The sequence below is a fragment of the Sciurus carolinensis genome, chromosome 7 (assembly GCF_902686445.1).
Source record: "Sciurus carolinensis chromosome 7, mSciCar1.2, whole genome shotgun sequence".
Lineage (NCBI taxonomy): Eukaryota > Metazoa > Chordata > Mammalia > Rodentia > Sciuridae > Sciurus > Sciurus carolinensis.
In genome coordinates this window covers 41,074,549-41,090,551 of record NC_062219.1, presented here as the reverse complement: position 1 = coordinate 41,090,551, position 16,003 = coordinate 41,074,549, and the positions used below count along the sequence as shown (strand labels likewise).

Genomic DNA, 16,003 nt, shown 5'->3' with positions numbered 1-16,003 from the left:
TTAGGTATTTTCATTATAATGTGCCTTGGTGTGAGTGTGTTGTAATTTTGTGTATTTGGAGTCCTATAAGCCTCTTGGACTTGATTTTCCATTTCATTCTTCAGATTTGGGAAATTTTCTGATATTATTTCATTGAATAGATTATTCATTCCTTTGGTTTGTTTCTCTAATCCTTCCTCAATCCCAATAATTCTCAAGTTTGGCCTTTTCATGATATCCCATAGTTCTTGCAGATTCTGTTCATGATTTCTTACCATCTTCTCTGTTTGTTCAACATTGTTTTCAAGGTTAAATATTTTGTCTTCAATATCTGAGGTTCTGTCTTCCAGGTGTTCTATCCTATTGGTTATGCTTTCTGTGGAGTTCTTAATTTGGTTTATTGTTTCCTTCATTTCAAGGATTTCTTTTGTTTTTTTTTTTTTCCAATATCTCTAACTCTTTATTGAAATGATCTTTTGCTTCCTGTATTTGCTCTTTTAACTGTCGATTGGTGCTATCATTCAATGCCTGCATTTGCTCTTTCATCTCATCATTCAATGCCTGCATTTGCTCTTTCATCTCATTGTTTGCTTCCCTGATCATTTTAATTATGTACATTCTAAACTCCCTTTCTGTCATTTCTTCTGCCATGTTGTCGTTGGATTTTATTGATGTAACATCTAGATTTGTTTGGGGCATTTTCTTCCCTTGTTTTCTCATATTGTTCAGGAATCAGTGGGTCATTAAGATATTGCAGATTTCCTCTATTGACTTATAATGTCCCTGAAGATTGCTAGTATATCCCCTCTTATCCTTCAGTAGCCTGAAGTCTTGGAGGAAGTTGATAATGCGGTGCTCCACAAGGAAGCTGCCTCTCTAGGGGTGGTGACCCTCAGGTGGGGTATATTCCCTGCTAGTGGGCAGAGGTGCCTCCACTTGTTGACCAGTGGTCATCCAACGGGGAACTAGGCTGCGGGCTGAGGCAAGTCCTGTTTGTGCCTGTGTCTCTGGTTTTACCATCCCTGTGGGAAAACCTCACCCGGCAGGGAAGACTCACCCAGTGGGGACGTCTCGCTGGTCAGTTGCCCTCGTAGAGGTTCCCCTCAATCTACAACTACCACCTGGGCTGGGCTGTCTTCCTCTGCAACGTTCCCAGGGGCCCGGACCTACCTCCTGGGCCTGGGAGCCTCACCCTTCGCAGGCAAGTCTCCTTAGGCTGCCTCTCCCAGAGAATCTGCCCGCAGTCCTGGAAACTTCGCTCCGCCCCTAGGCGTGTCTCTGTGCGGCTCTTCCAGCAAGAAGCCACCTAGCTTCTGGGACCCTGCTCTGCACCTAATCGCCTGGCTATGCGGCCCCTCCTCTGAGCCGCCACCTGGAGCCCCGTACAATAGCTCCGATACCCAGAGACCCGCCACACACCTCCTCCTCCAGACAGCAGCCCGGTTTCCGATGCAGTCACTAGGAGTCCAAGCAACTCACTTCGCGTCTCCTCCTCCCACCAACCGCCCGTAGCCCTAGGCAGTCACTCCGAGTCCAAGTGACCCGCCCTGTTCCTCCTCCTCCTCAGGGGGTACCCCCCGGGTGTTCAGGAGCGGTCACTCGAGACCAAGCGACCCACCGCGCTCCTCCTCCAGGCAGGCCACTGGTGTTCAGGAGCGGTTGCTTTCAGTCCAATCAACTCACCACTCGCCTCCTCCTCTGGCAACCCTCTGTGGCTCTGATGCAGTCACTCCTAGACCAAGCGACCTGCCGCGCTTCTCCTCTTCCTCCGGGCAGCCCCCCGGTGTTCAGAAGGGATCACTCTGAGTCCAAACAGCTTGCCACACAGCTCCTCCTCAGGCAGCCACCTGGAGCCCCAGTGGTTGCTCTGAGTCCTAGCGCTGTGCTGAGCAGCCACCTCTATGATGATCCCAGTGGTCCGTGTTTACCGCTCCAGTAGGGGGAGGAGAGTCTCGCCAGGCAACTCTACTTCACAAAGTTCCCCGCGTTCCGGGGCTACCGCCCCATCCAGGACGCCTCCCCAACGGGAGAGACTCACCCGGCGGCTTTGAGTTGGTCCCATGTCTCTCACTATCTCCTCTTTTGAATCCTGTGTCCTGGAGCAACATGAAATGCAGCCGCCCTCTAGTCTGCCATCTTGAAACCTCCCATTAAATCTTAATTGGGTTTTTTTGACACAACTCTTAATTTAACTAGTAAAATGACTGTAGTTGAAATTTGTGAGACAAGTAAAATGTTTCTTTCTATTTTAAATACCAAGAAAATTTCATAATTTTACTTCTTATGGAAATAAAATGATATATCTTAAAGGCATTTATAAAATCCAACACTTGTTCATAATTTTTTTATACTGTATGAAACTTTTTATATTGTTTTTCTGGAACACTGAAAAGCTGAATGATAAATGAAGGGAAGTAAGCTTAATTTTAAATACATTGCCTTATTTCAAAACTCATTCTTTCATGTTCATATAAAAATAAGTTTATTGTAGTAATAATAAAACAATGACAAACAAATATCATGCTCATTTCAACAGAAGCACATTGGAGGCAAGATTTAAAAATAGACCTTACTACTTCACCTAGCTTAAAGGAAGGGGCCCCAAATTTCTATTTCCTTTGTTCTCCAGGATTGGTACTGTTCCATTTTTCTAGCATTTCCTATTAATGATTAGGGGGTTGCAGTGATTTCTGCATTTTGTTTTGTCTAATATTTGCCTACATATTTATGGCATTTTATAGGTAGTAATAATAAAATCTGGGCATTTAGTAAATACATTTATGCTGCACATCCATTTTAGTGAAACTAGATTTAGTGAAACTCTTAGTGGCCCAAGTTGGAATTCTCAGGTGTAATGGGAAGTTTTCTGGTTTTCACAGTGTTGAGTGTCCTGTAGAAACTTACAAATAATCAGTGATAGAATCTTGAAAACTTCTCCAAATTTGAAGTGAAGATTCACTTCATTGGTTTGGTTAACTTTCTTTCCTTTTTGAATTGTTTGATTCTGTCAAAATGTTTTTACCTAAACTCTATATCTACCACGACGCTAAAGGTCACCATTGAGCCCATGCTCAATGACTCTCTGAGCTTGCCTGCTTCACTTCCACGTGGCATTTGGGAAAAGAGGCCATAGATACCCAAGAGGAGAAGGTTGATGGTGCAACAGCAACGAATGAAATGAAAATAGTGAGGCAGAGTGTGCCAAATAAGAATGAGCTTAATGTGTATCTAGGTCTCTCTGAGTTACTTTGTTATATTACATGTAATTTTGCTTATGGTAAGTATTTTTATCTTACTTAAAATCATAACAAACTTACAGTTGAGTACTTGATAATTTTGTCTAAGATATGACCACTTTAAAGCACGCCATTTTTCTCTATCAGTATGACACACTATTAATAAATGCAAAATATTATCAATTCAAGACTTTAACTAACAGACTCAAGAAGTTAAAAGAATAATCTCTGTCACCAAGGCAACTATCCTGTTTCAATATGACAACTCAGTTTATTAAATTATTATGAGGACCGAGTGCTTTTTATCATTGTTTTTTCTAGATAACTCAAAAGAATCAGATAATAGAAAATGCCTTCTTATAATTTTTCTCATTTTGATGTTAAAAATTTAAATTATTGATTCACTTGAACATAGAATTGCAATTGCCGTTTCAAAGATGTTGCCAATTGTTATGAGGAAAGAAAAGATTAATTGTGATAGATGAGCAAATGTGGTTATCTATTTAATGGTTAGTTAAATAATAATAAGGAAAAATATTTTACTGAATTCTCAATATTGTAGTGAGAAAACAAAGTTTATGTAGATATTTATATTTTCTGATGCTTTCCCAGTCATATTGACAAAAAATAACTCCAGGAAACTGCTCTAGTCACCATTAATGAATATAAAGAAGAATATTTTCTCCTCCTCAAAGGGCATATTATTGTGATTAAGTGGTGGTACACTCCACACATAGTAAGAGGAAGGTACTGAGGAGATTTCCTTCAGGGATGTTCAAACCCATAAATGTGAAATAGTTTGGACCTTTATTTTGTTATGTTTTATTACTTGGTAAGATAAGTCAAACTTTTGCAGAAAAATAATCACCTCATGCTGCATATTTATGATCCCTACAAAAAATTTCAAACTAAATATACTAAGATGTAAGATATAAGTATACTAAGATACTTATTTTTTGCTATGAACTCTATAATCTTGGGTTAATACATTTTTTCCTCTGGGTTTTATTTTCTCCACCCATAAAATTAGATACCATCTCCCATGTGTACATAAACTGGACAGGTGAATATTAGTATAATTAGTACTTTTCATTAGATAATCACTGATGGAATTTGCAGATATGGATGGATGAGATTTTTTGCTGTATTAGTATGTATACTCCATATTTAATAATATTCTAGAAATGATCAATGTGGCTGTATATCAAAATCATCTAGGGAGTTTTTAAAACATATTTCTGAGTTGGAGCCCATACTTAATCAATTAGCCTGTCTTGGTGAGGAAACTTGAGGGATCAATGATATAAATAAGTTCCCAGGTAATTTCAGAACCACAGTTAGAAGTGGGAAACACTGTCTACATCGATGTTTCTCAAATATTAATGTGTATATGAATCACCTGGGAATCTTCTTAAAATGTAGATTTGGATTCATTCAGTCTAGATGGAGCCTGGATTTCTAAACTAGGCCCCCAGACGATAAAGTTGCTGACTTATGGACCATACTGTGAGTTACAAAGCTCTAGTTCACATGAAACTTATGATAAAACTATTAACATAGGACATCACAATTTAATCATGGAAAAATATTTTAGCTTCAAAGGACATCAACATTAGTAAATACAGTATCTTTTTCATACAGATGTGAAAACTGAGAGCCACTTTTAACCTGTTATGGTTAAAAGTGATTTAACCATAACAGGTTAAAAGTACAGGTGAACCAATACAAATAACTTTTCACTGTATTCATTCCACTTTATTTGAATTATGTTTAATATTTTGATGCATTGACTTGAACAACATTAATTATCAATAGTTATGCCAATGGTCTATATCAATGTGATAGTAATGTTAACTTATTTTTAATTTTATCATTTATGCTTTGGTATTTTCTTAACAGTAAGTTTATACATAGTAGTCACAATGTCTAAACAAAATATAAAATTATTCACTTATCCTCAACGGTCTCCTTTACTAGCCTCAAAGTGCACAAAATTCCCTATTTTTAGAATACTCTTTTGCATTACAATGGCTCTCATCCTGGTTGTGATTTAGAAACATATTTTAGATATTTAAAATATTATTTGGGAAGGGAGTATAATTACATGTTTCATTTTATTATTTTTTAAACAAAGCATTATTGAGATTCACATTTCATAAAATTTACCCATTTAAAATATACAATGTAATGTTTTCTAGCTGTTCACAGAGCTGTGCAACCTTCACCACAATCAATTTTAGAGCATTTTCATCACCCAAGAAACTCCATAGCATTAGTGTTCATTCCCAATCTCTCATCCCCACCCCCAAACCATCCTCCTCCTCCCACAGGACCTCTGAGATTCTGAGTTTACAAATCTGAGATTAGAGGTTGAAAGTTGGAGGTAATCTGGGATTCTGAATTTAAAACAAAGAAGAGATGTGGACACCTGTGGTTTTTCAGCTAGAATCCACTATGGGAACACTATCCCTCATTTAGTTTTAGGAACTACTCCTCTCCCAATCACAATACAGGGAGCTGGAGTCCTACTTCCAACCCCTTTCTCTAGTTCTGGGCCCAGTCCCCAGGCTTGACTAGGTACATGGTGAATCTTTTGGTAAACTGGTTCCAACAAAGGTTTGTTACTCAGTCCAAATCAGTGAGAGTCAACAAAATTGTTTTAGCAGTAATATTTGGGGAAGAGCACAGGTTCTTCCTCTGGGTCACTAAAGTAAAATAACTCTGGTCTCAAGCTTCTGATGAGCATAATTTCACTAGGTAAGAAAAGTATGCCTGAGAACAGAGCAAATAAAACAGGAAGGAAAGCAGAGGCAGAAGCAAAGACATTATAAAAAAACAAAACAAAACAAAACAAAAAACCTGTATCAAGCTATGGGGGGTGACCAAGCCAGCTCTGTTTTGTATCTTCCCATCTCTTGAACCAATAAAGAATCTTTTTTATTAAGCCAATGTGAATTGGGTTGGGGTCTCTTGTGAGCAAAATAATTGCAATTAAGACAGTTTTCCAATCTGAACACATGGTTTACCTACATCTTCAACTACCTGGAGAAGTGAATCTCTGGATCATTCACTAGATCTTTGTCCTCAACTTCTTTCACCATTTGTGTGAGTCCACCTGCATGCCTACTATCCATTGTCTCTGAATTTGATGTCCCCCTATAGTTACAGATCTGATTGGTGGTGAGAAAGACAGGCAGAAGACAGCAGGAAGTTTGCCCACAGCCTGAGGGCAATGTGCAGCAAGCAGTTAGGGAGCTAAGCTTTATCTCAACTTCTTTAGAGGAGAAATCCAAAGACAAATGTATCACTTAACAATGTTACTAGGGCCTACCTAGTAACCAATATTCTGAGGCTACGAATTTTAACAACTTTAGTCACCTTTCCATTCTCTCTCCTTTTTTCATTCACCATATTTCCCCGGTACTTAATGTTCAGCCTGGTTTAAACCACTGAAGCTGCCAGCAAAGATCGATGCAATGGAAGCTCTGGCACACACCTTGTCCAACTATCTTACTACCAACAACGTGATACAACCTTCCTAATGGCCTAATCCTGAAGTCTTGAATATTTATTATGCTCCAATGTCCTGGCTTTTCCTCATCCACTCTGACTGCAGACAGCTAGTGTGGATTTCAATAAAGTAAGAAAAATACAGGATGAGAGAACTAACTTTAAATTTACTAGGCAGCTCTTTTCAACGTGCAGAGCCTTAGGGCAATTTGAAAACACACATATAAGGAGAATGTACTTTGTTTACTCTAAATAGAGTAGTCTCTTCCTCTGCCATTGACATGCATCAAGTACAATCTCACAAAATGTCAGACTTTATATTTGGGTCCTGCTCATACTTCGGGATATTTTTTTTACTTCAGAGAGCTAGTAGTTGGGAAGTGAGGACATTAAACATAACATAAAGGGGCTTCTGGTGTTTTCCTGGAAGGTAAGAGTTAAATCTATAACCCAGGAGGTCACCATATCCCTAAAATTGAAGACCTGTTTTTACTGTATAAATAAATGAGTGTGCATAGCTTTGAATGACTACAATTATTCCTTCTTAACTGTAAAGCTAGATGTCAGGAAAAGGTATTATAAATCATAATTTCTTGTTAAGAGAAATCATTATCACTTAAAATTGCATATTTGAAAGGACATAATGATGATTTTCTCATATACAGACTTATTACAGATAAAAGTTTAAGTAAGAACAAACTGTAAAAAGAAGATAAGTATTTTCATTATATTGCACTTGGAAATTAGAGTCCCCAAAATTACAAAGCTATATACCTGCTAAGGAATTATACTCTGTGTGAATGTTTGCCTAATCTGAAAACTCAGTGAAACATAAATATTAATATAAACCACCAAAATGCTATTAGTTCTATGATAACCTCCTACTTCATTTTTGAAAAAAAAATGGAAAATCACTAAGATGCCTATGCTGAATAGTCATATATTTTTAAATGCTTTAAGACTATTGGAATATCTTTCTCTCTGAGTCTGCATTTGTGTCTGTGTCACTTAACTTAGTTTTAACTTTGACAGGATATTTTTTAATAATTAAGAGAAATAAAACTAATTTATTTTTCTAAAATAAGGTATTCATTTGTAAAATTACTGTTATTTTCATCCTGCTTCAGTTCAGATTATGTATACTAACCTCATATAAAGACTTACCACCCCCCTCATCATTGTTAAAGATGCAGTTTATCTATTTTGTCTCATTTACTATTTAATTTGCTCATTTACTCATCACATTCTTCAGATTGGTCTTCTCAAATATTTTAAATATGAAAATGTATAAAATAACCCAGTATGTTATGGGAGTAAGTTCATAGAATCTCTCCCCTAATAATAATGTTAAAAGCATAATTTAATGCAGAATGTTAATTATAAGTGTCTTGTAAGATAGTACAAACTGCTTTAAAATTCACATTGCCTGTATGACTCTACCAAGGAAAATTTATACAGAAAATAAAAATTATAGTAAAATAAATACACTTTAGTCAAATATACCTAACATTTATCATTACATAACTTCCATACCCAAGGCAAAGTATGAATTTCCTTAAATGTCCATTTTTTTCATGTATTTTTATGAATGCTATTAAGAAAATTTTAAGTGTTTTTAGGGATTTTTAGTAATTTTCTCCTAGTTCTTAATATGAAATCCTTCAAGATATTAGTGTGGTTAAATACAGATTATTATCCTGTGCACTATTTTGAGTTATTAGCATTACTGACACACACAAAAAAGTATCTTGAGCATGTATTTAATAGGTTCTTGGTGATTTGATACATCAAGACAGTAATTTAAAAAATAGTTAAATAACTTTGTGGGTTTTTCACTTATACTAATCATTAAATGGAAGTCAATTTAAAACTAATTCCAAAGGAAAATTCAAATAATAGAGACTCAGCATTAAATAGTAGATACCAATTTATGGAGAGTATAACCTTGTGATATTCTTGTAGAATTGAGTTTATAAGTGAGAAAACATTTTTTAATCTGCTTTTCCTTCTTCCATTTCCAATAACAACAACAACAAAAAATAGTACAGGAGTCATTATTCCAGATCATGACCTAATTAATTTAAAGCTTAACTATGTTCCAGTCATTGTTCATGAAAGACTAACTATTATAAAGACCCTATTTCTGACCTCTAGAAGTATAGAGACTAATCCAGAATCTGTAAACCTAAACTTGATGACAGAATTCTGGGTGAATTCCTGAATTCTCATCCTGAATTTGTGAATTGGTGAACTCTTCCTTTCTTCTCACAGAGCTTCATAGACACATTCACTTCTGGATGGCTTTGATATAATAAATTCACTAATTCAGTTCTATATTGTTGCATAAATTATAAATTAATATTTTCCAAATTAGCATATCCTTAGTGAATTTTACCACAGCAGTGGGGCAGTCATCATCTGCTCAGATCCATATTTGGATTCCACTGTTCGAATGCAGGTCTTGGGAGAGAGCAACAAAAGTCAATATGTTCTCCTCTGGAGTAGATAGCTCAAGAGCCAGCTGTTATACATGTGCAGCAGTGATGAAAATCAGTATTATAGCAAGTCTGGCTGGTTATTATAGCAACTTTTGGCTGGTTATCCCCCACACCAAATGTGCCTCAGGATTGTGTCCTACATCTCCCCTCCTAGACCCAGTTCCTACTTACTGCAAAAATCCCTGCCCCTCTGAGACTTTTGCTCCATAGCTGTGCTCCCTTTTCCTAGGCTTATTGCCACCAATGTTTGACTACAAGAACCTACTCTCTCACTGAAGACCTTAGTTATTCCTGCAAGGAATTCTTGTATGTCATATTCGAGCTCGCTGGTTGACTTTCCTCTTTGGGAAACATGACTCATACTAACTGATAAATTTTTCCTCCAAATCATTTTGTTCCATAGTATTTCAGCTGTCATATCCCAGACCTATCCTCTAAAATGCAATATAATACAACAAAATAAAAATAAAAAGATAAGAATAAAATAATTCAATAAAATTTACCATGGCAAGAATAAAGAACATAGGTGTCAATATCCTCTGGGCTATGTCCATGGATACAAATTTCTCCCCTCATTCCTGAAATCTCAACTCATTATGGTCTGTGAACAGATGAATTTGCACAAGTCCATTAAATTATCAACTGAAAAATAATGGAATCAACTTCTTTAGAAGGAATTGAGTATTTATCCTGACAATAAGTTTTTATCTCATCATTAAACAAAGCCTCTGTAATAAAAAATAAATTAACATAACAGCACAAATGAAATATATTTGAGTCATACTGAAAATCAACAGTACAATAAGAAAGAATTTATTGAAAGGTAAAAACTACCAACCTTTTTTTTTCAAGGGTGTCTCCTCTATGTCTCCTAAAACAAAACAAAAATACTAAATTAGAAAAATTTTAGCATGGCATAATATGGTCTTCCTACTACTCATTTTCTTTGTTCATTAATGAAACCATTATTTTTGACAATGATAGTTCTTATATTACTTTGCTTTCCAAATTCCAAAGTAGGAACTTTATTTATATACATTTATTTCAGATAGTTTCATTCTTATGAGTTCAATAAAATTGTGGCAGTGGTCCAAATTATACATTATAGGTCATATATCATTTTAATTTCAGTTTCTTTCTTGTTCATAGTGACTTCTTACTGGGGCCAAAACAAATATAAATTCAGACAGAGTCATAGAAAGGGCTCTAATAGTAAGAGTTTTCCTGTGAGTCCAGACTGAATACATAATATCTAAAGACTGACCCTATAAAATGTCATTTAAAAGACAGAATCACGGGGCTTTTGTTCTTTTCGTACCCATTCAAAGGCAATTTATGTATAGCTTAAATTTGCTATTTCCTTTTATTCATTAATTATATATGAGTGAGCACATAAGTGAGTTGCATAACTGTTGTGACATTTAGAATGTGTCCTTCCATTCTATGCCTCCATTTGGTTCAATAAATTTACTCTTTTGATTGTGCTTTTAGTAAGATTGCTTTGTGCTATTTGACTATGAATGACTTATGTATATAAAACATTTATATGTATTTTTAGTTTTACTTTTTTTATTTCAATCTTTCTAGAGATAAACTTGAAAAATAGCTACGAGTTTTGTTTTGTTTTGTTTTGTTTTGTTTTAACCAAAGAAGCATATAAATGTGAATATCTATTGTGGGTTTATAGTCAGGTAAAATAAGACTCTCTGCTATAATGTCACCCTAATGGTAGCATTTAATTTTGGCATCTTTGCCATAATAGCAGAAAACCGTAATATGAAAAACAAATAAAGATCAATTTACTGCATTTGGCAGCCTACTAAAACACTTTTAGGACTCAGAAGTGTTTTCATTTTGGTTTAGTGTGACCCCAAGTGCCCATTTGGGCTAAAACCTAAGCAAGTCACTGTAATTCATGTCTAATATTGGTCCTAGTAGTTAGATACAACTCTCTGTTCTCTATACCTTTATCAATGTCCTCATCTCCATCATCATCTTCTTCATCACCTTCAGATGAAATGATGTCAGACAACAAGGAAAAGAAACCATAGATCCAGTCTGTCGTTTCCTCCACAGCATCATGTACAAGTTTTAGAGGATCTGAGCCAATCTTGGCAATAGAGCTTGCTGAAAGGAAATAAAAGTGAGAGAAAATTTTCACAATCATTCCGGAGGAACCTAAGACAATCTGTTATTCTTGATTCTTTTTTGTTCTTCTTAACATGACTAATATGTCAATTTCAAAAACTTATTTATCTCTTGGCTATATATTTTGCTCAGAAATAGAAACTAAATCTTATTGTAGTATGCATGTGCATTCAATTAAAATAAAAGTTATTGGGCACCTCTAGTATCAAATATTATGGAATTACCAAGAAAGAAACTGACAATTTGAGAAGTTTGTAATCTAACTAAGAGTTTAAGAAAAGGAAAAACTATGAATTAATCAAAACATTATATATTTTAATTACCCAAGTTGCAAATAAACTCTAACTTATGAATGTTCAGGAAAGGAAGGAGATCATTGTTGCCATTGTTGGTCTATTACACTTAGTAGCATCATGGGAATTGGTTGTGTAAATTTCCATACAAACAAAAAGTTCTGCAAGCTGACTAAATCAGTTTTGGCTAAATTAATACTGATTGTCATGTTTAATTTGTGACATATCAGGAATTGTCAAGGCAGTGATTATATCAAGTTCAAGTTACATTCAGTTAGATTTGTCCTTGTTAGACACACCTGTACTTAATTTTATTTTTAAAAAAAGCATTTGAACTTCTAGTAAATTCAATGGATAAAACTAGGAAAAATGAAAACTATAGATCTTCCTTTATTTCTGTCTTGGAAGGTAAAGATATTTGTGAAATGAGAGATCAAATAATAAAAAGAAAAAGATTAGGGATTTCTAAAATGTTTTATTGTTAATCTTATGAAAAGTGCTTCAAGGTGCAGGAGTAGCCTTTCAGATCTGATTGAGGAGATGATCTATCTAGAAATATGGTATAAGCTGCACCTGATTTTTTATCAATATGTGATTAAACTTTAAAGTTGTGGTTTTCTTAATTTTAAAAACTATTTTAGCTTTTCAGAGAATCTTCTCCATTTGATATATTTAAGAGATCAGAATTATACCAATGGATTTTATCATCTAAAAGTTAAATACTCCAAAATTAGTCTTTCACTCTGATTGAAATGGAAAGTCACTAGAAGGTTTGAGCTGAAGAATAAAGTAATCTGACTTAGGAAATTCCTCTGTGTTGAGGATTAAAATGATGACAGATTGGAAACAGGGGACCAGTAAGGAGTCAATTGAAATAACTTAGAAGAAAGATAATGATAATTCTTACCAGGTGGTAATAGTGTGTTTGATGAGATGTGGTCAGATTCTGAATCTATTTCAAAGGTACAATCAATAGCATATGCTTTCAGTTTAGCTGTGGAATATGAAAAATAAATCTAGGAAAACTTCAAGCTTTTGGCATAAGAAACCAGAAGGATGGAAATGCAGGAGTATGAAGAGAAACAAGTTTTATTGATGTTGTGGGGTTTTTTTTGGGGGGGGGAGGGTAGAGTAGACAAATAGCTGCATTTTAGGTTTCTCAAGCTTACGTTGCCTTTTAAACATCTACAAGAAGGTGTCGACATTTGTGCAGCTCAATGTAATCTACAAAAGAGAAGTTCTACCCAAAGTTGGGAACTTGGGAGTCCAACAAAGGATAGGAGGTATTCCAAACCATGACACTGAATGAGATAAGGTAAGGGATTGAGGAACGCTACACCCTTTGGAAGACTGAGATGTATGACAGAGAAGGGGAGAAAACAACATTGGATTCTAAAACGGAGAGATGAGACAGAGAGAATGAAAGAACCAAGGGAGTGTAATGCACTTGGCATCAAGTAAATAACTCTTTTCAAGGAGAGTAGTGATCAAATGTCAAATGTTACTGAAAACTCAAGTAAGGTGAGGAATGAAAATATACCTTTGGATTTAATGAAAAGAATGTCACTGGTGACCTTCCAAGGGTACTTCCAGTGGAGTTCATTCAAAACTAAATAGGAGAAATTTGCAGGTATATATTTTACTGTAAGTGATAGAGATTGAGTAATATTTGAAGGATAGGATCATAGTTAATTTTTTTAAATTTTAACTTATTAAAGTGGGAAGAATATTCTGTGGTTTATATTGATGAGTAAAATCCCATAGAGAAAGGAAAAATGATTAGAAAGTATTCCTGGGAAATATTTTAGTTTTATATTCTATTCTGTAGTATTGGTGAAACACAAAGATCATCCAATGGCCCTGATTTATAAAATGCTAGTCTCAGTGAAGCATATCTCTATGATTCATCAGTAATGTGCCTTCCCTCTTTACACTCTATTTTACTGCATTCCAGAATTTCATGTGAGCAAAAACTTAGTTGTAAGAATGGGGAGATGAAACCTTAGAAAAAGGAAATTAAATGCAATTTTATAATTGCAATTGAGAATCTTGAAAGAATTATATGTAAGAACCTGGATTGTACTGGCACCATTAAAGGCACTTTTAGCAGTGAAATATTTTATATCTAGTAGAAAAATACTGCAAATGGGATTTTTATGATTGAAATAGATTGAAACTATTTCCACATTCTCCTTCTCCTAAAACTGAAGAATTTCAATATTAAAACCAAACAAAATAGACACCAGTTTAACTGTCCTTATGCTTAACACAGGATATACATACATATATGTATATATGCATATACTTTATACATGTATATATTATATATATGTGTGTGATATATACAAATATATATAGAGAGAGAGAGAGAGGGAGAGAAAGATACATCATCTCTGGAGTATAAGATTAGGATAACTTAAAGATTTTTTTTCCTGTCCTGCTATGGATATTAGTAGTCTCTCCATATATGCAGTAACACTTTGAAAAATTTCAGTTACCTGTGGCCAAGTGCAGCCCCAACATTTTACATAGAAAATTCCAGAAAGAAGCAATTCATATAATAAGTAATTCATACACACACACACACACACACACACACATATGAGAGAGAGAGAGAAGAGCCTGACTCTAATATAGTCAAATCATACTATTTTCAGGATGGCAATGTTTCTGGGTTGAGACTAACTTCTAATGAATCACATGGACAATGTTAAAATTCTAAATACACACACACACACACACACATTTAAATAAGATAGTAGTCCAGAAATAGATTTTTATTCCCCCATTCAGACATCATTTCCAAGAAATATCAATGGGGAAAACACTATACAATGCAACTAAAACTTTAATTGATGTCTTCTTTTTCTCTAAGAGATACTGAGATAATTAAACTTTCTCACCTCTTACATTTCCATGAGCTAATTACATCACAACAGTGAGAATTATCATAAAAATAATAGTAATCACACATCATTCTAAGAATTTTACATACAGCAAATCACTTTTTTTTTCAATAACTTAATGAAGTGGGTATATTATTTTATTCCTTTGATAAATATAAGAAAGCTGAAGCACAAAGAATTTTTAAAATGTGCCTATGTTCATATAGAGAGCAACTGAAGGAGATTGATTTTTGCACCTCTAGGGTGAGACTCAACTTTTCTGTTATGTGCTATCAACCAAACAAAAAACATGAATTCAAAATTCATTTCAGAGTAAGATTTTGGATGGGTATATTCTAGGAGTAGATTTCTTGGTCTTAAAATCAGGAAGAAAGACTTCGTTCCATGGGGATGATGAATCCTGGAGCTGCTGCAGTCATCTTGTAACCATGAGGATAGTAGCTGACTCATTGAGGAAGCTAAAGGTTAAAATTGAAAAGAATCAATTCTGTGATGACATGCTGAGGCACTGAATTATCTAGTCTTGGAACCACCATACCTTCAGCACTTCTGTTACGTGATATAAGAAATATTTCTCCATGTCCAGGTCACTCTTAACTATATCTTATATTTCTTATAGGAAATTATATCACTGCACACAGTGGAAATGGCTCCAGGTCACTTATGGTCAGTAATTGGATTTTTGGCACTGATAAAAAATGCCAAGAGAAACCAAGAGAAGTTTAAAGTTAAACTGGATTTTTCTATGTCCTCTGCTTTTTGAAGCCAAGTTGTACACATACTTAAGTTTATAAATGAAACTCTACAAGGAGAATCAAATTAGCTATTTTCTCTGTTTTCCTCCTGAAGAATCAATTCTATGCACTATTACTTTGGCCATCAACCTTACATTCTTTAAGTTTTAACTCTTTTTTATCTTTCATATCCTGAGAAACAGTAGCAATTAATAGCTCCAAGTTGGGCCTCAGTTCACGCTGAGAGTATTCAAGCTCTATCTTCCTACCAAGACCATGCCAACATTTGTTGGATCCAGAAACAAAGAGAAAAAACAAGTAATGGTGATACTGCTTCGAGGTAAAATTTTAATACTTTGTTCACTATAGATTTTTACATTAATTTTGAAATTTTAAAAATTGCATTGATATTATCTTTTGGCTCTCATGAGTTTTCTGAGGCCTCAAATTTTGTACCCAAGGCAACTAACTTCTTAACTAACTTCTGCTTAACTAACTTCTCTCTAGTCTTAAGATCTCCTCCACCTAATAGTTATGCAACAGTGCAATTAATTTTTGTCTTGTCTACAAAATGCATTGACACCTCCAAAATATATATTCTAAATCAAGACCTCAACCCCTCACCCCTGTTATCCTCATGTTTTTCTGTATTCTGATTTATAATATACCCAGTTCTAGAAAACAGCTGAGAGTGGAAAC

At 34.9% G+C, this 16,003-nt stretch overlaps 1 protein-coding gene across 1 annotated transcript in view; it reads right to left on the bottom strand.

The window, feature by feature from the left end:
* Trdn (triadin) overlaps positions 1-16,003 on the bottom strand; it is a 122,559-nt gene that overhangs the window by 35,672 nt on the left and 70,884 nt on the right. Inside the window, exons 3-4 of the mRNA XM_047557263.1 lie at positions 11,189-11,350; positions 10,062-10,094 (exon numbers count right to left, since the gene is read on the bottom strand). Coding sequence (XP_047413219.1) covers positions 10,062-10,094; positions 11,189-11,350 — 195 coding nt within the window. The remainder of the gene's footprint in view (positions 1-10,061; positions 10,095-11,188; positions 11,351-16,003) is intronic.